The sequence below is a fragment of the Mus musculus genome, chromosome 2 (assembly GCF_000001635.26).
Source record: "Mus musculus strain C57BL/6J chromosome 2, GRCm38.p6 C57BL/6J".
NCBI lineage: Eukaryota > Metazoa > Chordata > Mammalia > Rodentia > Muridae > Mus > Mus musculus.
In genome coordinates, this window is record NC_000068.7 from 131,925,601 (window position 1) to 131,949,889 (window position 24,289).

General features: G+C 46.6%; 2 protein-coding genes across 4 annotated transcripts in view; both read left to right on the top strand.

The window, feature by feature from the left end:
* Prnp (prion protein) overlaps window positions 1-12,836 on the top strand; it is a 28,509-nt gene extending 15,673 nt beyond the window's left edge. For both annotated transcript variants that reach the window (NM_001278256.1, NM_011170.3), the window contains one exon: window positions 10,820-12,836. In NM_001278256.1, the coding sequence (NP_001265185.1) occupies window positions 10,830-11,594 (765 nt within the window). In that variant the 5' untranslated portion in view covers window positions 10,820-10,829 and the 3' untranslated portion in view covers window positions 11,595-12,836. The remainder of the gene's footprint in view (window positions 1-10,819) is intronic.
* The window catches only part of Prn (prion protein readthrough transcript), a 46,204-nt gene that overhangs the window by 15,673 nt on the left and 6,242 nt on the right, over window positions 1-24,289 (top strand). For both annotated transcript variants that reach the window (NM_001278258.1, NM_001278259.1), the window contains exon 3: window positions 20,771-20,873. In NM_001278258.1, coding sequence (NP_001265187.1) covers window positions 20,827-20,873 — 47 coding nt within the window. In that variant the 5' untranslated portion in view covers window positions 20,771-20,826. The remainder of the gene's footprint in view (window positions 1-20,770; window positions 20,874-24,289) is intronic.

Consider the following 24,289-nt stretch of genomic DNA (forward strand, 5'->3'; position numbering starts at 1 on the left):
AGGAGCCTGTTTTGCTTTGAGTCTGGTTACAGGTCTAGAAGAAACTATTGGTGGGCCGTGAGCAGACTCTGCAAAATTAATTTCCTCATGTGGGGAAGGCATTATTTCAAGAGGTGGGGCTGAGGGTACTACTTCCTCAGGTGGGGCAAACCCTTGAGAATCTGAGGATTCAAAATTCTCAGCTTCAACATGGTCTTCCCACACATCCCCGTCCCATGTTGTAGGATCCCATTCTTTGCCAATTAGAGCCCTTACTTTAACTGTCGACACACTCTGAGGCTGAGACTTGAATTTTCTCTGTAGTTCAGCCAACCTTACAATGAGAGTTTCTGTTTGATTTTCTGCAACTTGAGCTCTATTGCTACAAGAGAGAAGATTCTCCTCAAGGACACACTTAGCAACTTTTAGATCGTTTACTTGTGTCTGGAGCCTTTCGATTTTATCACACAACTCCTTCCTTTCATTCATCATTTTTTCCACAGATACTAAGAGCAGCCAGCCAGTAAAATCATTTTTCGATTTTTTCCCCATCTTGTAGAAAGCTTTGTGCACTGAATCACCTAATTCATTAAGAAAATCAAGGGCATTAGCTTCTTTAAGTTCGGAATATAGTTTCAACCATGGGTCTTCAAAATTCTCTGAGCTCCCAGGAGGGAGAGAATCTGGAGAGGTTTCAATATTTGAAAGTGCTGGTGGATCAACAAGCCAATTCCAGTATTTTAAAAGATTCATCCTTGTACTTCTGTTACTCTAGAACCACTCCTGGTACCAACTTCTGTATTAGTCAGGGTTCTCTAGAGTCACAGACTTATGGATAATCTCTAAATAGTAAAGGAATTTATTGATGACTTACAGTCGGCAGCCGAATTCCCAACAATTGTTCAGTCGCAGCTGTGAATGGAAGTCCAAGGATCTAGCAGTTACTCAGTCTCACGCAGCAAGCAGGCAAAGGAGCAAGAGCAAGAGCTAGACTCCCTTCTTCCAATGTCCTTATATTGTCTCCAGCAGAAGGTGTAGCCCAGATTAAAGGTGTGTCCCACCACACCTTTAATCCCAGATGAAAGGCGTAGCCCAGATTAAAGGTGTGTTCCTTAAACTCGGAGATTCAATCTTCTGGAATCCATAGCCACTATGGCTTAAGATCTTCAAACCAAGATCCAGATAAGGATATCCAATCCTCCAGATAAGGGTCACTGGTGAGCCTTCCAATTCCGGATTGTAGTCATTCCAAATATAGTCAAGTTGACAACCAGGAATAACCACTACAATTATTTTAGCTGGGGATACGTTTGGATGGATCCACAACAATGGCCCATTCTGCCACAAAACTGCAGTTGGCAATTGTGCTGTCTTAAAGACACACAAACTGAAAGGCTGCGAATCCTCAATACGTTGTAATTGTGCATTTTGTAAGGCATTTTCCACTTTTTGTAAGGCCTGGTTAGCAGCTAGAGTAAGAGTCCTAGGGGAGGAGATATGAGGATCTCCTTCTAAAATACTAAACAAAGGCCTTAACTCAGCGGAAGGAATCTTTAAAAAAGGTCTAAGCCAATTAATATCTCCCAACAGCTTCTGAAAATCATTTAAGGTATGGAGGTGATCTCTTCTTATCTCTACCTTTTGGGGCACAATCTTATCTGGGGACACCACAGAGCCCAAGAATTGTCCTGTATCAGAAATTTGGACCTTTTCTGTGGCTATCTGTAAACCCCACTGACTTAAAGTTTTAAGTAGAAAAGGATATGCCTTTTGTAGCATGGTAAGGTCTTTATGGCACAGGAGGATGTCATCCATGTAAAGGAGCAAAATTAAAGAGGGGAATTGTTCCCTCACTGGCAAAAGAGCTTCTTGTACATAAAGTTGACACATAGTAGGACTATTGGACATTCCCTGTGGTAAGACCTTCCATTGATACCTCTTATCAGGTTCCATGTGATTAATAGAGGGGATGGTAAAGGCAAATCTGGGCCTATCCCTTGGACACAAAGGTATAGAAAAGAAACAATCTTTAATATCTATAATAATTAAATTCCAGCCACGTGGTAAGGCGGAAAGTACAGGGAGACCCCTCTGTACTGGGCCAAATAAGTTCATTTGCTCATTAATGGCTCTGAGGTCATGGAGCAGTCTCCACTTTCCTGACTTTTTCTTAATTACAAAAATTGGAGTATTCCAAGGTGAGGTAGAGGGTTCAATATGGCCTAATTTTAATTGTTCCTCTACCAGTTGAATCACAGCTTCTAGTTTTTCAGAGGATAGGTGCCATTGAGGAACCCACACTGGGTCCCCTGTTTTCCATGGTATGGGTCGTGCTGCCCCAATGGCCGCTAAGGAAAACCCAGACCCTGTCTGTCTTGGTTTCCATTAGGTGAGATGGGCTCTATCCTTCCCTGTTCTTGATGTCCTAACCCTTTTCCTTCTTTATAACCCATCTTTGCCATGATATTTTTTGCTTTAGCTGAATACCCTCCCGATGGGGCATTTTCATTGGACAAAATAAGGCCCAAATGCTGCATAATATCCCTTCCCCAGAGGTTAACCGGGAGTGGGAGCACATAAGGTATGAATTTCCCTTGCTGCCCTTCAGAGGATTCCCACGTCAAGGCAATGGAGCTTATAGTGGGACATGATTGATATCCTAGGCCCTGTAATGAATGAGATGACTCTGTGGTGGGCCATGCTTTGGGCCACCAATGTGTAGAAATTATACTTTTATCTGCTCCGGTATCAAGGATGCCTTCAAACTCTTTTCCATTAATCTTAAGGCGGAGCTTAGGTCTATCATTTAAAGATACAACCAAATAGGCAGAATCATTTCCTGAGGAGCCCATCTTCTTTATCTCAGGTCCTGCAGATTTCTCCCTGGTATTATCAGGGAGGAGCAGCAGCTGAGCTATCCTATCTCCTTTACTAATAGAAAAAACGCCTTTAGGGCTTGAGCACAGGACCTGTATTTCAGGGGAATGTTGACAATCCATAACTCCAGGGTGGACTACTAAGCCCTGCAAGGTGAGTGAACCTCGGCCGAGAATAAGGCCCATGGTTCCCGGGGGCAAGGATGGTATAGGCTCCACCGGCACCGGCTGAATACTCATTTGAGGCATTAGTAGGAAGTCGGAGGCGGCACGCAGGTCCACCCTTGTGGGTCTTCCTGGGTCGCCTCTCTGACTGCTTCCTGGGTCCTGACAAACCGGTTCCCATATCTTTGAGGGCCCTGGGACCGAGGGCCCGATGACCCGTTTTTTGGCACATCAGTTGATTGACTATCAGGTGGGGGAAGGACTCTGCCCTTTATATCCCTCACAGAGCGACACTGGTCAGCTCTATGATAACCCTTGCCACACTTAGAGCAAAGAGTGAGAGTCCCTCCCTGTTTATCTGGAGCTCTGCAATCTTTCTTAAAATGCCCAGGCTTTCCGCAATTAAAACATGTCCTCTGATCATTTCTGCTCATGGAGCGGTTCTGAGATTGGAGGATGGCGGCCGCTAAGCCTGCATTGGTGAGAGGTCCCCCAAGCTCTCGACAGACCCTGAGCCAGTCTTGTAAGCCTTTGTTCTTTCTTGGGGCTATGGCCGCTCGGCACTCCTTTGTGGCTTGCTCATAGATTAGCTGTTCTATCAGAGGCGCAGCTTGCTCTGACTCTCCAAAAATACGCTCTGCTGCCTCTGTCATTCTGGCCACAAAATCTGAGAAGGATTCCTGAGGTCCCTGGATTATCTTTGTTAACTGACCAGTGGTTTCACCTGCTCGAGAGAGCGCCTTCCAGGCCCTAATAGCCGTGGAAGAAATCTGGGCATAAGCTCCCCAATGGTAGTTTGTCTGATCAGCAGAATAAGCTCCCTGACCCGTTAACAAGTCAAAAGTCCAATCTCTCTGCTCTGGAGTCAAAGCAGCTGCGTTTGCTCGGGCCTGCGCTTGTGCAGCTTCGTGCCAAAGCGCTCTCCATTCCATATATTTGCCCATACTAGGGAGAGCGGCTTTTACAACCGTTTGCCAGTCAGCAGGAGTTAGTGCCATGCCAGCGAGCCTGTCTAACTGCACCAAGGTAAAATTAGCATTGGTTCCGTATTTACGAACCGACTCGGCAATTTCCTTAATTTGTAAGTATTCTACCGGAGCGTGGACACGCCCACCCTCGGCTCCTTCAAAGACCGGAAATGCCTGTTGTATTTTCCTTTGTTCCTCTCTGGGAATGAATGAGTCTGCGCACTGCCTCTCTGCGCACTGCCTCTCTGCGCATTGCTGACGCACTACGCAGGGCGGGGACTCCGCATAGGGCGGACCTTGAAGCCGACTGCCCTGAGGCCAATCAGCAAACTGGCCTTCGCCAGCCGCTTTTGGCTTTTTTCTTGACCAATTAGCTGGCTGGTAATGGGCTGCTTCTTCCTCCCAGTCTGTTTCCTCAGAGGAGAATTCTCCATCTGCTTCAGAGCTACTAAGAGCTGGCTCCCCGAGCCCATCCAGCGATGAGCACAGGCTCCTTTTCCTAGAGACCTCCGCTAATTGATCTTTCTTCTTTTCCCTTTTTCCTCTTTTTCTTCTAATCTCTCTCCAGGTATTCCTACCTAACCTTAACTTTTCCTCGGGTTCAAGACCCTTGGAAAGGCCTGTATACTTATTTTGTGTACCATATTTCCTCTTTGTTCCTACTCTCTCTCCCCACTTTACTTCTGATAGCTTGTCCTGAATTTCATCTAGAATCCTCCCTATCTTAACCACTTGATAACATGTGAAAAGGAACAAAAGGGCTCCTAACACCAGAAAAAATTCAAGGCCAAACATTTTCCACTTTACTTCTGATAGACTGTCTTGAATTTCGTTAGAAAGTTCAAGATCAGACTTACCTCGTAAAGCTGTACTCACTGGTACTCTCGTTCCCCAGCTGAAAAGTTCTGAATTCATACAGTTGAATCCTTCTTAACAGTCTGCTTTACGGGAACCTTTATTACCGCGACCCGCAGTTCTGGTTCTGGAATGAGGGATCTTCCTTGCGCCAGTCCCGAGTTTTTTCTCGTCCCGGAATTCGGCACCAATTGTTATTAGACGCGTTCTCACGACCGGCCAGGAAGAACACCACAGACCAGAATCTTCTGCGGCAAAGCTTTATTTCTTACATCTTCAGGAGCCAGGGTGCAGGAAGCAAGAGGAGCAAGAAGCAAGAGAGAGAAGCAAGAGAGCAAGAAGCAAGAGAGAGAGAAAACGAAACCCCGTCCCTCTTAAGCAGCATTCTCCTTCGCCTCGGACGTGTCACTCCCTGATTGGCTGCAGCCCATCGGCCGAGTTGACGTCACGGGGAAGGCAGAGCACAAGTAGTCATAAGATACCCTTGGCACATGCGCAGATTATTTGTTTACCACTTAGAACACAGGATGTCAGCGCCATCTTGTAACGGCGAATGTGGGGGCGGCTCCCAACAAGCCTTGGCTGTCCTGGGACTTGATTTGTAGACCAGGCTGGCCTCAGCTTAGAAATCCACTGCCTCTGCCTCCCATGTACTGGGATTAAAGGTGTGCGCCAGCCACCCTTATCTTCTGTTGTGATACTGTTAATTGAAAATGATATCAGTGTGACCTCATTCTCTGTAGCTCCTGCACCTTTGATTTCTTCATCTTTAAACATGGCTTTGGCAACACCTTGAGTCTATGAGCGGTAGAAGTTTTTTGTTTTTAATCTGCTTCTGCTCTTAAAAAGAATGTATTCAAAGGCCATTCATTATGTGTCCTGGTTTTATTGTGATATTTATCAAGCTAAGGGAATTAGTATTGCTACTGTTCTAGGAGTGTTCTTAGTGAAAATATAGATAGCGACCTTTATTAAGTACTTACTAAAATATCTTAGATGAGATCACAACACAGCCATGACCTCAGAAATCTAATCTTTATTCCCAACAACCTAATGAACCAACAATTGTTTGCAGTACTAGGGCTGGAACTCAGGCAACTGCTGTGCCACTAGCTACATCCACAGCCCAGGAACTAGGCACTTAGGTGACCCTATTTTTAGAACAAGGACTTTGAATTTAGTATTTAAGCCCCCTTAGGCCTTGTGTAAGGGTTGAGTCCCTCTTTAGAACTGATTTTGTATAGGCATTAAATGATTACATGGTGTTTTTTTTTCTTATTCCCAGCTGATTTTGAAATGACCCTATCTTGATATATTTTATAATTTTCTAACATTAGCTAATATCCATCTCAGTACTGGCAAACATGGCTCTGTTGTCCTGTTGTATGTATGGGGACAGCTCCCGGGCTGATGTATCCAGTTGGTGGCTGTTCCCTATCCCAGATGCTTAAAGTTCTTCTCCCACATGTTGTTTGACATCAGTGTAGCCAAAACCAGATCCCCTAACCACCTCCTCCAGATGGGATGCTCTTTGCATGGTCTGTCCATGTAACTGCCTAGTCTGGAAGCCTATCCCAGATAGATTCTTTCAGTCTCTCGCCACTTACAGCAGGCACTGTGTCCCCCCCAGAGGCTGCCCACTGAATCACATGGCTCTGCTTCCTTGGCAGCTCCCTCCCTGCAGCAGTATAAGATTCAGGCCCTGTTCTGCATACACATACAAGCCTAGACTTGAACACGTGTACACAAAGTCCCTGCTTCACAAATGTTCCTTCTGAAAAACAAACTCTTAAGTCAGACCCAGGCCAGACCCTTCTCAGTCTTCTCATAAGGCCAGCCATAGAACCAGCATCCAGATGGGAGGGGTGGGTAGCAATGATATAGCTTCTTGTTTTCTTTGTAAAACAGATAGTCTTGAGACTAACAGGGATGTTGTGATGTTAGACCAAGAATGGCAGTGAATCTGTCCTGGAGGTCTGCTCACTGTGCACAGATGGCCCTGTTACCTGACCCCTCCTTGCCTTTCCACTGTACACCCAACAACTCCAGGTTCAGGTGTCCTCAGATCTGCCAGTGTCCCTCTAGCCCCGCCCACCCCACTCTAGTTGCTGTCTGTCCCCATCACCTTCTCTGTCAGTTCCTCTCCTGTGTCCTTATTCCTGTGTGGTGTCATTTCCCACTCCTGACTCTCTAGATCACACCACTGTAACTTTCTTTCCTTCGTACTGCAATAGGCGGATACTAGGGCATGTCCAGGCAAACGCTCTTCCTCTGAGCCACACCCCTAGCTGGGAACCGTTCTGGCTTAGAGAAGCATATGCTTCCCAGCAGCCTTCTCCGCCCCCTACCCTGTCTTTTTCAGATAATGCTGCACCTTCAGCCAGCCTGAGCCCCACCACAGTGGATGGCATATGAAATAAGCGTTTGTTTAATTCAGTAAAACAGTAGAATTAGCTGGCCATCGTAGAAGAGTGTTCTGTAAATTTTTAAACACATTCTCCTTCCCCATCCATTGCAGATGCAGATTCCTAGTTGCTCCTTAGCTATGCTTCAGTAAACATACTTCCATTGTCATCCCTTAAACATCTACTGTAAGCGTTTGTTGATCAGACCCTGTGCTGTAAACAGACCCAAGACTCTGCCCTGGAGGAGCCTGCCCCATGGAGGAGAAACTAGGATAATAAGTCTGCAGTGTTGCCGACATCAAGCATGTTTCTTGCTCTGGAAAGAAATGAAGCAGGGAAGGAAGACAGGAGAGGGACGCTATGCTAGGGGGCACGCCCCTCTCCCAACCACTGAGAGCCATGTGAGTTGCTGGGGGAGGAGGGGCTACCGAGGCCAAGGAAGCAGCAAAGGCCCAGAGATGGGTGAGACCCACTTGTGGAGTTTATGAGGAATGCTTATTTCCTATAAAAGGTAGACCCTAGATTCCATAAACCCCCACCTTGTAACACTTATCCGGACCTTTTAATCTCCACTACCTGGTAAAACCTTTGTTTACACAAAGCCCCAGCTCCCTGCAAACAATGCCTTCCTGCCCAGGACCTGATGCCTAAGGCAGCCCACCCTTTCTCCTTTCCCTTCACTTCCTTTGTGCTGATTCTTTTAAAACTAGCCCATCTGAAAGATTGTGAGGTAGGATCCTAGCCAATGAGGCAAAGACACAATCGCCACCTGCATTAGGGTAAAACAGAAGGGAAGTTCTGGCTGCTGAGCCTTGCTGCAGCTCCCAGTTCTGGCATTGCCCGTTTTTTTCTGCTCTCACTCTGTTCATTTGTTTCTTTAATGCTGAGAGTATTCTTTGTCTCTAACAGGTTTAAGCAGGCTGGGGAGAGGAGGGAGTGAAGCCAAATCCTGTGACATTCAGGCAGTGAGGCCAGGACTTTGTGTTTTAACCTGGATATAGAAGAATGCCTCTTGGGGAAGCAGTACAGTGTGGACTGCATGTTAAAAAGAAACCACAAGATAGGAGGAGCTGGACAGACTCAGGGACAGGCAGGGAGGACAGATGGACAGCCGTGGGAGGATTCACATGAGCAGTGATGGAGGCACCAACCAAGATAGAGAGCAGTGTTGAGACCATGAAAACCCAACGGGCTTAAGATCCACTGTAAAGATTGAACTGAAACGATTTGCTACTAGTTTCGTGTATGCTGAGATAAAGAGAAACTCAAGAACTTACAGCTAAGGTTGGCTCAGTGTGAGTGGAAAAGTGATTTACATAAATATTCTTTAGACTGAGAGATTGATTGATTGATGATTGATTGGGGTTCTGGGGATTGAACCCAGGGCCTCTCACAAGCTAACTCTATCACTGAGTTCTTCCCCAACACTTATACTGAACTCTGAACTTACAGTCCTCCTGTGCTGGAATTATATGGCTTTACCACGAAGTCCGGGATAGACTGAGGCAGAAAATGAGGGGACAGTGACATGGAGGCCAGGAGCTGGGCCATGAGAAAACAGGGCCAGGGAACAGAGCTATGAGGCTCAGGACTGGAGCTGTGGCAGGGGCCTAGCCCCCTGACCCTCACTGGGAGAAACTTCCAGAAATCCCAGCTGGTCTGGTCTCAGTCCTTCAATCTGGTTTGTGTTTTCTAAATGAATCTTGATTTTCTTCTGAGAGCACTTGCCATTTCAGTGATAAATAGAAATAGGAACAGACCACTAGCAATTTCCTTATTAGTTTTTCTCATATATATCATACAATTTAATTGAAAAGTAATTTTTTCATATGTGGAATTTATGTTTATATTTACATAAATATGTTTCATTTAAAAAAAACAATTTTTATTAGATATTTTCTTCATTTACATTTCAAATGTTATCCTGAAAGTTCCCTATGCCTTCCCCCCTGCCCTGCTCCCCAACCCACCCACTCCCACTTCCTGGCCCTGGCATTCCCCTGTACTGGGGCATATAATTTCCACAAGACCAAGGGCCCCTCCTCCTAGAAAAGTAATTTTCTAATTTTTCCAATGTGAAGGCATTGTCGGTGCCAGAAGCAGGACACACCAGAGTGTGGCTGTGTGTCACCTTTTAGGTTTTATGGCCTACTGGCATTTTGGTGTGTATGTTTTGACCTAGGGTGTGGTAATACTGCTCAATCGTCACTGTTGTCCTTAGCCTCTGCCCAGGGATCTCGTCTCAGGGTGAGTGAGGTCACTGATCTGAAATGTTATATTTGATGAAGGCACACACTCATCGGAGGGTCGGAACTTGTGGGCGAGGCTGTTTGGTGTGTTTGCTGTTTTCTAAACTGTACTACCCCTTCTGTACAGAAAATCAAAAGGAAAAAACCACCCAAATACTAATACTAGCTGGTACATATCTATGATCTGAGTATTAAAGAGGCTGAGTCAGGAGGATTGCCATGAGTTCAAAGCAAACCCAAGCTTCAAAGTAAAACCCTATCTCCCTGACCCCTCAAAAAAAGCATTCATGCTGAACTCAAACTCACCACGTGTGTGAGACTGCCGCACTTCTTGTGAATGCAGCTAGATGTATCTCAGCAGCCCAGCCCGCCCGGCTCTCTTGTCTATGGAGAGAGTGAGGAATTCTCAAGTGAGCCTGCCAAAACTCTAGATGTTTCCTGTCTCTGATAAACTTAGGTTGAAAATTCCCTCAAGGAGATTCTTGGCTTTGTGCTTAGGGGATGTTAATTCCGTCACTTGACAGCTGTGTTGTGTCCTCCTCTGTGCCAGGCACTGCCCTTACCCATAAAATATGGCAACGAAACAGAGGCTCTTGGTTTGGTTTGGATTCTGGGGCATGAGCTGTAAAGCCCAGATGTATTAGAACTCACAGCCGTCCTGTTTCAGCCTCTACTTCCCAAGTGCTGGGGCACCAACGTGCACTTCCTCATGCCTGGCTCTGGAGACCTACTGCTTGTCTCCAGGGCTCAAACACTGAGTCAGCTTTCTTCAAGTCCTTGCTCCTGCTGTAGCCACTCAGGAGCCCTCCTGACTAGACCATGACTCAGGCCCTTGTGGTGTTACGGTTACTCAGGACCAGTGTACTCACAGCTACCCCTGCAGGTGACTTTCTGCATTCTGGGGAATGAAGCCTACATCCGTGGATAAAGGTTCTCCTCTGTGTAGAGGCTCACACCCCACAGGACCCTGGGGCCATTATAGCAGCCTTATAGTACAGCTGCCAGGCTCCCCACAAGATCATGCCCATTTCCAAATTCCACTACATTGTTAAAGCTCAAAGCCATGGCGTAACAACCATGCAATATCACCTAGACCAGACGTGGTTTACCAGTTGGGGTAACTCTTGTCAAATCTGTCCTCAGAGGATGGGATGAGCTGTGTGTTTTTGATTTACTTTTTTCCTGAAGGAAAAGCTACGGGGGGGGGGGGGGGGCGGGGGGGAGGGTTGACGCCATGACTTTCATACATTTGCTTTGTAGATAGATGTCAAGGACCTTCAGCCTAAATACTGGGCACTGATACCTTGTTCCTCATTTTGCAGATCAGTCATCATGGCGAACCTTGGCTACTGGCTGCTGGCCCTCTTTGTGACTATGTGGACTGATGTCGGCCTCTGCAAAAAGCGGCCAAAGCCTGGAGGGTGGAACACCGGTGGAAGCCGGTATCCCGGGCAGGGAAGCCCTGGAGGCAACCGTTACCCACCTCAGGGTGGCACCTGGGGGCAGCCCCACGGTGGTGGCTGGGGACAACCCCATGGGGGCAGCTGGGGACAACCTCATGGTGGTAGTTGGGGTCAGCCCCATGGCGGTGGATGGGGCCAAGGAGGGGGTACCCATAATCAGTGGAACAAGCCCAGCAAACCAAAAACCAACCTCAAGCATGTGGCAGGGGCTGCGGCAGCTGGGGCAGTAGTGGGGGGCCTTGGTGGCTACATGCTGGGGAGCGCCATGAGCAGGCCCATGATCCATTTTGGCAACGACTGGGAGGACCGCTACTACCGTGAAAACATGTACCGCTACCCTAACCAAGTGTACTACAGGCCAGTGGATCAGTACAGCAACCAGAACAACTTCGTGCACGACTGCGTCAATATCACCATCAAGCAGCACACGGTCACCACCACCACCAAGGGGGAGAACTTCACCGAGACCGATGTGAAGATGATGGAGCGCGTGGTGGAGCAGATGTGCGTCACCCAGTACCAGAAGGAGTCCCAGGCCTATTACGACGGGAGAAGATCCAGCAGCACCGTGCTTTTCTCCTCCCCTCCTGTCATCCTCCTCATCTCCTTCCTCATCTTCCTGATCGTGGGATGAGGGAGGCCTTCCTGCTTGTTCCTTCGCATTCTCGTGGTCTAGGCTGGGGGAGGGGTTATCCACCTGTAGCTCTTTCAATTGAGGTGGTTCTCATTCTTGCTTCTCTGTGTCCCCCATAGGCTAATACCCCTGGCACTGATGGGCCCTGGGAAATGTACAGTAGACCAGTTGCTCTTTGCTTCAGGTCCCTTTGATGGAGTCTGTCATCAGCCAGTGCTAACACCGGGCCAATAAGAATATAACACCAAATAACTGCTGGCTAGTTGGGGCTTTGTTTTGGTCTAGTGAATAAATACTGGTGTATCCCCTGACTTGTACCCAGAGTACAAGGTGACAGTGACACATGTAACTTAGCATAGGCAAAGGGTTCTACAACCAAAGAAGCCACTGTTTGGGGATGGCGCCCTGGAAAACAGCCTCCCACCTGGGATAGCTAGAGCATCCACACGTGGAATTCTTTCTTTACTAACAAACGATAGCTGATTGAAGGCAACAGGAAAAAAAAAATCAAATTGTCCTACTGACGTTGAAAGCAAACCTTTGTTCATTCCCAGGGCACTAGAATGATCTTTAGCCTTGCTTGGATTGAACTAGGAGATCTTGACTCTGAGGAGAGCCAGCCCTGTAAAAAGCTTGGTCCTCCTGTGACGGGAGGGATGGTTAAGGTACAAAGGCTAGAAACTTGAGTTTCTTCATTTCTGTCTCACAATTATCAAAAGCTAGAATTAGCTTCTGCCCTATGTTTCTGTACTTCTATTTGAACTGGATAACAGAGAGACAATCTAAACATTCTCTTAGGCTGCAGATAAGAGAAGTAGGCTCCATTCCAAAGTGGGAAAGAAATTCTGCTAGCATTGTTTAAATCAGGCAAAATTTGTTCCTGAAGTTGCTTTTTACCCCAGCAGACATAAACTGCGATAGCTTCAGCTTGCACTGTGGATTTTCTGTATAGAATATATAAAACATAACTTCAAGCTTATGTCTTCTTTTTAAAACATCTGAAGTATGGGACGCCCTGGCCGTTCCATCCAGTACTAAATGCTTACCGTGTGACCCTTGGGCTTTCAGCGTGCACTCAGTTCCGTAGGATTCCAAAGCAGACCCCTAGCTGGTCTTTGAATCTGCATGTACTTCACGTTTTCTATATTTGTAACTTTGCATGTATTTTGTTTTGTCATATAAAAAGTTTATAAATGTTTGCTATCAGACTGACATTAAATAGAAGCTATGATGAACACCTGGCGGGGTTTGTTCTCTCTCCAATGCTCCGAGTCCACTGTTTATCGCCAGGGTGGCTTGGGCTCATTTCACATCCCTGTCCCTGAGGGGCCTCGGGTCTTACCTCTGGTCCTGTCTTGTTTCCACTGGCTTTGCATCTTCCCCTAAGTTATACTTAGCCCTGCTGAAACACAAAAGCACTCCTGGGGAGGAGGGGTGGGGAGAGGAGACAAGGGGGTGGGGAGTAGAGTTCTCCTGCTCGGGAAGAGGTTTGTTTCCTTTTCTTTTCAATGTGTATCAGTGTTTTTGCCTACATATATGACTGTTCACCACATACATTGCCCTCAGAGGTCAAAAGACAGATCAGATCCCCTGGAACTGAAGTTACAAATGGTTGTGAGCCACTGTGGGTTTGGGGACTCAAACTAGGTACTCTGAAAGAACAGCCACTGCTTCAACTCCAGGGGGAGTGGTTTTTGTCCTGAATCCAGATTCATTTTTTCCTCTCCTCTCTCTCCCTCCCCTCCCTTCTTCCCCATTTGTTTGGACATACTGATCTACACCTCAATCCTTAATTATTTTGAGATCATGTTAATTTTTCTTACTGAACGTCAAAGGCTATTCTGGAACTCACCAGGTAATCTAGACTGGACTTGAGCCCAAACTGTTTCTCCTGCCCCAGTCTTTCTTGTGCTGGCATTGTAAATGCTAACTCCCATACCTGGCTCAGACATAACTGTTTTTTGTTTTTTTGTTTTTTCTTTTGAGACAGGATATTTTTACATAGTCCTGGTTGTCCTTGGAACTCACTATGTCAAACAGGCTGGCTTTGAACTTACAGAGATCTGCTTGCCCCTTGCCTCCTGAGTGCTGGGATTACAGGTCTACACATCTTAGAAATAGATTTTCTTGATTAAAATGAAACTTAAGCTCCAAAGTGCCTGTTTTAAGCCCTCATAGCTCAGATTTTGCAATTTCAGGCTCAACCTTTTGGCCCAAAAGGCCACACTTGCAATTCACTTTGCATACCTGTGTCCATTGTAAGGGAAGGCACGGGCTCATGGTGCAGGTGTCCATTGTGAGAAGGCACAGGCTCATGGTGCAGGTGTCCATTGTGGGAAGGCACCAGTGCAGCTATATGATGCTCACTACTAGGGATTTTCCTGAGCAGCCATCATGTACAAAGGCATGAAACTTGAAGAAGTGGTGGAAACCACAACGTGATAGCGCCACCTGCAGGCCCGTAAGGATCACCCAACCCTGCTGGGGAAAATCCCACTCACAGAATTAAGACAGTCCTGATATTCACAGGTCATATAGGAGAGCTCTTGGGGAGCAACTCCACCAAGCAGAAAAGAAGCCTAAAGACAAAGATCTGGGCAAGTGCTTTTTCTTAAAGTCAGGGAGGAGTACACAGAAGGTAGTGGGGGATGGGGGTACTTGGGGGTGTCTTTCGATGCTACTAGATCAGTCAGCAGTGTAAGGTGGCAGCTTTGACCAGAACAGGTCTGACCACACTGGTTCACCTGCTCCGTTGGACAGGGTACAACGGTAGAGGATGCTGAGGCATTGATGCCCACCTCCTGCAGGACTCAGTCAGTCAGTCGACTTTGTACCAGGAATGAAAAGATAATGCCTTGAGACAGCATTAATTGCAAAACTAAACAAACAACACAAACTCAAAAGCTTGACTTAACTGAAAATACCCTTCAGGATCAATCCTTAACGAAAGTTTAACCATTTTCATGCTACCTTTTGGGCATTTTCCTACTTATTTAGAAGTAAACTCTTCATTGGCAGTCATAATTTTCTCAGCTGCTCCACTAAACGAGAAGACCACGTCAGAATGAGCAACTGGGGTCACCACCTAGCTGGCCCACCTTTCAAGAACTGCAGATTCTACAGAAAGAATTTTTACTTAAAGAATAACGACTGCTAGGGAGACAGCTCTGTCTGGGCTTGCTTGGCAAACATAAAGGACAGGACCACTCGATCCCCAGAACCCACATTTAAAAGTCAGACATGATAGTGTTCACTTGAACTGCAGCAAGCACTGGGGAAGTGGACTTGCTGGCTAGCCAACCTAGCCTGCTCAAGGGGCTCCGGGACAATGAACAATGAGAGGACCTGTCACAAAAACAAAGTAGATGGCTTCTGAAGAATGACACCCAAGACCTCTAACCTCTGCATGCACCCACACATGAACATACCCACAGAGAGGGTTTTTTTTTTAAGAACTTAAGTAAATATGACTGTCCTTATCTGTCCCCAACAGAGTGTTCTAGAGAACAGCCAGGCACCGACTTTATCTTCCCTTCTCCTTCAAGGACTTCAAGGTGCCCTCTGCCTTTGAAGGAAAAAGATCTGTACAACTATCTACTTTATCAGGAACCTTAATTCAGGACCCCAGCTTTTCCAGACTCACAGCCTGACCTGACCAGCTAACCCGAACAATTTGTGATCATTTTCCAAGTACAGCAGGTGACCTCTCTTGCTACCCAGAACTCTACTCCACACTGGAATTTGGCTGCTCTACCCTATTTCCATCTATGAGTTCCACCCACATTGTCCAGGAAAACCACCATCTGGCTGGCTTTCATGGATTTGTAGGATGCCTCTTGAATGGAGTAGGGCTCCTTGAACCTGTACGTATTGTACGTATGACTCTGCTGGTCCCAACTCCTGGGTCTTATAAGTTCCTAGATGATGCTGTGCTGAACCCATCAAGCACAAGGCCTTGTATGTCCACACACTGGAAACTATATCTGAAACCCCTGGGAACTTGCTATACAATGTGATGGGTCCCACCCATAGAGTTTCTGATTCCTGAGACTGGGGATGGGGCCTGGAAATGTACGTTTCTAACAAATTCCCAGATAATAACATGTTGCTGATGCAGACATTATCCAGAGAAATCTCCTGCCCTTCTGGAAAATCAAGAAACCGAAGGCTGCCCAGCTCTGACACACAAAGTGACCAGATATCTGTCTGGGAATACTCCCTTAGAAGGAGAGAATTGGGCAAATGACAAAAGGCATGTGGAGGGTGTGGGTGAGCCCTGCTGTGTGAAAGCCATGAAGCCCAGCCTAGTCCTGAGGTCCACCGTTACTGAGAGGTTTAATTAGTCCACATGAAAGCCATCCCGCCAATGCAGGCTTCTGGAACTGACATGTGCCTAGGTCACTTAGGCTAGTTAAACACGGGCCCTGAGACTGCAGGCCTGGGTGGGCTCTGTAGTTCCCAGAGTCTGTGGGGTCTGCAAGCTCCCAGGTGATAAATGGCTGCTAAGCGGAAAACCAGAAGCTGAAAATCAAAGATGCCAAGGTTCGAGTCACCTGTACTCCCCTAGCCTTGGACAGGCATTTGGCGGAGTCATCAAGGGAGGGTGCAGAACCTGGCAAAGGAATCTCAGGCTCTCTGGTTTCTTTCCCTTTGTTTGTAAGGGGGATTTCTGATAGGATCTTAAGTAGCCCTAGCTGATGCATGGAATTCTTCCTACCTCTCAGGCTCAGCTACCCTCTATCACTCCTAAGGAGTTCTCCTAGTCAAGAGAATTAGTGCCCTATGGGCAGTGGGCTCGTAGCTTACTTCAGAACTGGCATCATCAACTCACTTCACAGGTGAGCTCTCTAAGGAAGACCCAGACACCCTCACACGTTCATTATCTTCACCCTTCAGACCATCCAGTCTCTTGGATCCTCAACAGACTCACTTTCTCTGTATAAGTTGCCCACAGGTCCTGTAAGGGAGCAAGGAAAGTGGCATTTGGGGCCATGAGATTTCTCTAAGATGGATATGGGCCTCATGGATCCAAGAGAAATAAATGAGATCATAATTTTCTTTTCAGAATTGTAGCCTCTGGGGACTTCCGGGGGTATCTGCCTCAAAGTCAACATGCAGCAGAGAGAGGCCCGGCCTCTCATCCCATGAACTCAGGATTGAGTCTTCCAGCTGCAGCTTCTGAGTCCAGCATTTCATGACACTTTAGAATTGGGCCTCGGAGGTCCATTGCTGTGCCACATTGGCCCAGGTTACACTTTTCCTGAGACGCTGACTTCTCCTCAACATCCTAGGATCCAGGTTTGAGCCTTGGCATACGCTGAGTGCTTGAAGAGTCTCCTGCAGGCCTCTCCTCTGATCTCATTGTCTTCTTTCCAAAACCATATCCAGGTACCAAGGATGCAGGAAATTCCTGTCCAAAGACCAGGCCTCTTCCGCCTCTTATCTGTCTGCTTTGTCCTGGATGGACTTCACCTCGTGAAGATTTGACTCTGTGTCCTACAGATAGCCAAAGTTTGGCTGTGAGGGACAAAGGGACTCAGAGAAAGCTTAGGTGGGTGAGCTGAAAGTGTTCACATCTGTGAGCTCAAGACCCTTCTACAAGATGAAGTAGGGTGTGAAGAGGAGGGGTGGGCACAGGCTAGTCCCTTCCCCTTTAAACTCTTTCTCTCAGCCCTGCAAATAGCACAGATTTTTACAATAAAGTCATTACTTCTTACAAAGGCCCCAAATCACGAAAATAATTTTAAGTTCTCCTTTAGGATGAACTGGTTGTGTTATGAACCCAAGCTACCTCCCAAACCGAGATGTAAATATATTTTCACACTGGTACCTTCCAGCCAATTCAACCACCCTAGACAGTCACTCCTCACCTTCCCAGGGACCTTCTTGATGACCCTCTAGTCGATGGCCAGTGTTACAGAAATGTCTTATAGCATATGTGTTAGTTATACTTTCAATTGCTGTCATCAACACCTGAAAGATAGTTTAGTGGAGGAAATGTTTGCTTTGATTCACTTCCTGAAGTTTCAATTCATGGTCAAAATTCATTGGCCCCATTTTGTAGGTGTGCTACAGCAAAGATCACATGGGAAGGATGCTCATCTCATGGTCAGAAAGCAGAAAAAGAGGCAGACAAGACCAGGCCAGGAATAACAACCCCCTAAACACACCACTAAAGACCTGACTTCCCCTCCTGACAGCCCCTTCAGTGTGAACTTATTAATGGATTATCCCATTGATGACATTGGTGTTGGCATGATTCAATCATCTCTCAGTGATTGCATCCACAAGATAGGAACCACCCCTTCAACACAGGAGCCTTTTGTGGAATACTCCATATCTAAACCCTGACAACCTGTCTCAGACTGCAAGGAACCCACTGACCACACAGCCGAGCATATGCGCTCCCTAGGGGCACTTGCTAACACTTGATTCTGAACTCTGACCCTCAGAACCAATTTGATTTTAACATTACACTAAAGCATATTTTAAAATTTAAAATACATATATAGTATTCTCGTGGAATAGAATATTACACAGCAACTAACATTGTGCTTCAAAAATGCTTGTTACTTAAGGAACTGTACATGATATACATAATATAATTTTAAAGTATAAAAAAATAAACTAAATGTATATTATATTATGAAACTCAGAATACAAATGTATAAATACACATATATAGATAGATATGTATTTTTGTTTGGTTGTTTGGTTTGTTTTGTTTTTTTGAGACCCGGTTTCTCTATGTAGCCCTGGCTGTCCTGGAACTCACTCTGTAGACCAGGCTGGCCTCAAACTCAGAAATCTGCCTGCCTCTGCTTCCCAAGTGCTGGGATTAAAGGCATATACCACCACTGCCTGGCTAGATATGTTGTTTGTTTGTTTGTTTATTTGTTTGTTTGTTTGTTTCGAGACAGGGTCTCTCTGTATAGCCCTGACTGTCCTGGAACTCACTTTGTATGGGCCATTTTTTGTTTTCTTAAAAATACATATCGCCAGGAGTGGTGGCGCACACCTTTAATCCCAGCACTCGGGAGGCAGAGGCAGGCGGATTTCTGAGTTTGAGGTCAGCCTGGTCTACAAAGTGAGTTCCAGGACAGCCAGGGCTATACAGAGAAACCCTGTCTCAACCACCCCCCCCCCAAAAAAAGAAATATACGGGGAAAGTAGCAGAATAAATTTTGTCAGAGGTAGCTACTACAAAATGGTGATTTTATTTCTTTTTGTTCTTTTTTGTATTTCCAAACAACATAGTTCAGTGGCTACTTCTATGTGTCAAGGGGTTCCCAGATCAAACATTAGTCTGAGAGTGCCTATGGGAGTGTCTGCAGGTGAAATTAGCACTTAGCTCAACAGCTGTGTGAGGCAGAGGACTCCCACTACTGTGTATGGTCAGCTTTCAAGCCCTTGCAGCTCTGACTAGAACAAAAGGGGGAGGGGAAGGGGGGAGGGGGAGGAGGAGGAGGAGGAGGAGTCTGTCCACTTTGCTTCCTACCTCCTTGCATCAGCTGGAGTGTCCACCTCCTCAGCCCCCCAGCTGGGCTTTTCACGAGTGCTGTTGATTCTTTGGCCTTTGGACTAGAAACCACCCTGGCTTTCCTGGCTCTTCAGTTAGCAGAGATCAGATCATGGGATGTCATAGCCTCCTTTACTATATGAGCCAGTTTCTCACAGTGAATCTTCCACATACAGACACATATATAACATGTGTGTGTGTGTGTGTGTGTGTGTGTGTGTGTGTGTGTGTGTTTCATGTGCTATGACACTTTGGGCTCCGTTTCTCAGAAGGTCTCTTTTTCACAGTGGACAGATAATGCTACTATAGAGGGAAGGAGATCAGCAACTATTCCAGTCCCCTCAGAGGACACCTCAACCGGTCCCACTTCCTTCAGGGACACTGTCTTTAGCACTGACTCAGTCTTGTCCTTCCCTGTGCCTCACCCTTGTCACACCTGGCCTCACTAGGTCCTCACAAAGGTCTCCAGTTTAAAGAGCTGATAGATGACAGACTCATCTGTCACTTGCCCAAAGGCACATCATTGGTTTCACCAGAAGTATACTATGGAAATGCTTTATCACTGGTTTACTGTGGCACTTAGGAATCTGGCACAGAGCTCACCACCTCCCTGCAATGGACTTCCCTCTGTGCGTGTCTGTGTCATAGTCACCTCCCCATATAAGGACACCGGCTTTGTTTGGATTATGGCTCACACATATGACCTCATCCTAATCACTTAATCTCTCCTTTACAGACCTGATCTCCAAATACAGTCACATCCTGAGGTGCTAGGGGTTAGAGTCTCAGCCTATACATTTGTGAGGACACAATTCCGTTCTCGACGTCGTCTCTTTGTAAGGATCCTAGTAGTGTGCCTGTTTGTTCTGCACAGACCCTAAGACGACTTCAGGACTGTGCGGACTTTCTGGGTTCTCCCCCAGGTCTCTCCTGAATATTTTGCTATCCGGTATCCTCTGTGCCCTTGCACAGATGGAAGTCATTGCTCAGTACTCGCTTCAGGATTGCCAAGGGTACCACCTGCTAGTGCCCACTGCAGAACAAACAGAGATGTTCCCATTCTATACATAGCTCGACCACTGCACCACTGTGTCTGGCGCCAAGGGAAAAGCTTCCTGTTCAACCAAATTTGTTTAGTTTGACTGATGTCTGTGAAGATGCAAAAAAACCTCTAAACCAGATAATGTCCCTCCTACACAGATAATGTGGCAAACAGTCCTGGCAGAAAGCTAGACTAATTATGAGTTCTCATGGAGCAGTGAGTGTTGGCTGTAATTCAGTGGGAGTTGTGGAAAACTGGCAAGGCCCTTTGCCTTCACGATGTGAAGCCCATCCTGTGCGCATGCCTACCACCCTGTGCGCCAACACTACTCGAGCAAGGGATGAGCCCTTACATGAGGGAGGCATCCACTCAGCTCCATAATGAAGCTCAGCTCTCCAAGGGCCCAACTTGGACAGTGAGGGAAAACCACTTGGAAGGTCCCTAAGCCTCCATGCCTTGTGTCATCTTCCCTGGTCTTAGTGAGCTCAGTGGCGGGGAGGGAGGACTACAAGCACAATTCTTCTCTCACAACCCAGCCTGAAAGCTTTCTCTACACACCAGCTCACTAAACTATGCATAATGAAATGGTACTTTCTGGTTTTTGAATGTGCACAGACTAAAAGTTAACTCAGAATCAAGCGAAGGCTTTTCTGGAGGTCGAGTTCTGGATCATGATGGAGTGGAGGTCGCTTCGAGTGGAGGTCGCTTCGCGCACCGGGTAAGTCCCACGGCCACCGTCTCCTCTCATTCCATGTAGCTCCTCATAGTGACTGTTTCAGCACCTCCCTTCCGCCTGGGGGATGCTCGGCTGTTTTCTTCCTCCTGACTGCCCATTCTGTCCAGGTGTTGCTGCTCTACCTCACAAGGAAATTATTCAGGTGAGGGAGGGCACGCCCTCATCACACTCTAAAGATGTTTGGCGAGCCTGAGCTGTGTGAATTCCAGGTGTTGCAAAAGGAGGCTTCGCTTGGGGCTCGGCTTCCCAGAGCCCACACACACCACGCTCCTCCACCTGTTCCCTCTCCTCCAGGCCTTGCTGAATCCTTAAGCATGGGTCATCCTGTCTGCATGGTCCGGGATGACTTGGCCTTTTCCGTGGTGACTTTCTTTTGTACCCGGCCTTCCTCCCCTCTGTGTCTCTCACACTGCTTGTCACTTCCACTGACTGTTGGTTCAGATCCTGATGCAAAATCAGATTCTTTCCCATGTGTCGGTTAAAGTGAAATGAAGACTTAGCCGATCCTTTAAATTGAGGACGTCCATGTTGGAAGTGGATGTCACCGTAAGAGTACCCCAGATGCCTCACCAATGGCCAGAAGGCCACTCCTAAGTATTTGCCCAACAGAAATGGAAGCTATCTTTACCAAGACACCTACACAAGAACTTTTCATTCACAAAAGATGAACAGAAGTAGATTGTGGTCTGTTTATATAGCCAAATACCAGCACTGAGAATCCAAAGAGCATGTCTCTGAAATGACAGTGTTGGTGACTCTCATACACATGATGCTGAACAAAAGAAGCCAGCCATAAAGGAGAACCTATCATGTGATTTCATCTATGCTCCATATAAAAGGACAAGGGAGGTTAGCCTGGTATTAGAAGTCAAGACGTTGGGTGGCATCGAGGACCCTAGTGTTTGAAATAATAGCATAGATAAGTAGAGGTATAAAGTTTGTTTTTTAAAGTTACTAAATTGTGTCTTTGTGTTTGTACATTTTTCTATATGCTATACTTCAATAAGAGCTCTTGAAATGTTGAATCCCTAGTTCCTGCTCTTGCCAGATCTAGTTCCAAGAAGTGACCTTGGCATTTTCCTGTCTGCTCTGCAGCTTGGCAATTGCTTTCTCCGCCAAAGCTAACTTGCATAGAACTTTGATTTGAGACCAAGGCTTATCACAGATCCAGTCTCGGGCACCAACCTTGCTGTTCTTAGCCAATTACCTTTACAGCCCTAAACACTTTGTTAGTGTTTCTGGTAGGCCACCAATTAATATGTTAACACTTGCCTGAGCATTCAAAACAGCCACTGCACACTTACAATGCTTTATACTATTTCAGGGGAAGAGCATGTATGGAACTCTAAACTCCCAAGTATATGTGCTCAGTAGCATTTGATAAGCCTTGATTGTAGCAGCTATGACCATGGGACCTGTGGCACCTCATGAATGGATGTGGGAACCAATTGTCATTGTCAACTGTGACAATGGCAAAAGAATGCAAATTAGATGCATGCTAAAGAGTCCTTCCTCAGATCCAGAGCCGGTTAGCCTGAGAAGAGTTGGATAATAAGGAGGAGAAGAGTGAGGTGAAGAAGATAATGGATACCCTTGCAGACTGACCTTTCATAAACAGGAAGGGGAAAATCCACATCCAGCCTAGGTGGGACCTTAATAACGACCCAGTACTGAACACCTGGCAATCAGGGATGCTCAGCATCCAAGCCACTTGAGCTGGAAGGACTTTTAAAGAAGCAGCAATAGCATCACAGCCTGGTTTGTGAGGCCAAGGAAGCAGATGGGACCCACTGAGCACGGTGGAAACAGGAAAACTGGCTAATATGGCTGCCCAGCTCTCCTCTAAAGAAAGGCTGCATGACCTGAAGCAAAATCATGGAAAACCAGGATCCGATGGATTGTGAGCAACCAGGACACTTAGTCATTGCCCAGTGGGGTCCCCCCCAAATGTCAGGAGCTGACAGATACAGGAGGGACAGGTATTATTGGGGAGTTGCATATGAGAGGGTGGTGGTAGATGCTTAGTTCACCGAGCTGCATAGGGCTGGAGTCACAGGAGGCTTGAGAGAGGGCTGGCTCAGCAGAGGCCAGGGACCTCAGTATCTTTGCTGAGATCCATGGTGGAATGTGATCCTTATGAGGTCGGAGAAGCTTGGGGGGTCTGAATGGTTGAGAGCAGCATGGAAATAAGATTAATTAATTGAACTCTAGAGGGGACGAGAGGAGGGGCTAAGCCATTCTATTCTCCTCCTTGGCACAATGCAGAGAGTGATCTCACACAGGAAGCTTTTGAAGGAGAGTTTATTTCATGTCGGAGGTTGGGTCTTGATGGTCGCTTTATTTATTTTTAAGTGTTCTTAACTAACCGAAGATCTAATCAAATGGAAGACTTTATCAAATAAAGACCCACTTGTGCATACCGGAGTTACCCCTTTTTCTTGTCACTTCTCAACATACTTGAATTTCTAATATTTGTACATTCACAAGATGTGTACCAGAGCCCGTGGGATCCCGGAACACCCACATCCCAGGGATGGTCCATTACACCTAGGTAGCCTTCCTGCCATTGTCTGGGCAGGGAGACAATGCCCTTGGCTATGATCTCCCTGCTCCTGTACAGAAGCCTCCCTCTTCAACGTCCTTTGAGGCAGGTCTGGGAGGCCATGTGTGAGGCAGGGCCAGATGTGCAGACTCTGCATCTGGTTCACATTCTAATTTGTCTTGTTAGCACCTGAGCTTCTAGAATTCCTCTTTATTCTCCAGCATGCTCTGTCTTCTACCCTTCCTGGTGCCTCTGAGAACAGCCCTTTGTTAATAATCAAGAGGAATCTGCAGTGTCTTCAGTTTGGGCGCTGCTTCCCATCACCCTCTGTCAAAGCCCTACTCAGAAAAGGACTGGAAAGCCAAGGGAGGCGGGCGGTAGCAGGGATGGTTCATAGATGCAGTACGGAGGAATGAGGCCCCAGAACGCATTGCCTCTAGGCTAAGTGGCCTTGAACCTGTCTGAGCCTGTGTCACGGTTAGTACAGAGTTGCTAAACTAGAAGATTCTGGGTCCTTTCCAGTTCTGCATGCAGCAAACCCTAATTATGTCCTTAAGCGTGTATATAACCAACAAAATTTCACAGATTATTGTCTTCGAGTAGTAAAACGTTAGACATTTTTAATTTTTGTTTTATTTTGTTTTTCTCTGAATTAATTTGCAAATAATCCTCACAATGGCGGTCTTTGTGCCATGTCTGTTCACATGCACAGAAAGTCTGTAAGTCTACAAAAAAATGCAAACATCTTTCTAAGAGAGGAAATAAATCAACCTTTAAAATAAAACAAACAAACAAACAAAGGCAAAAAGGTGGCAGTGAGGTGGGGGCACAGCTAGAAGTCCTCAACACAACTTCA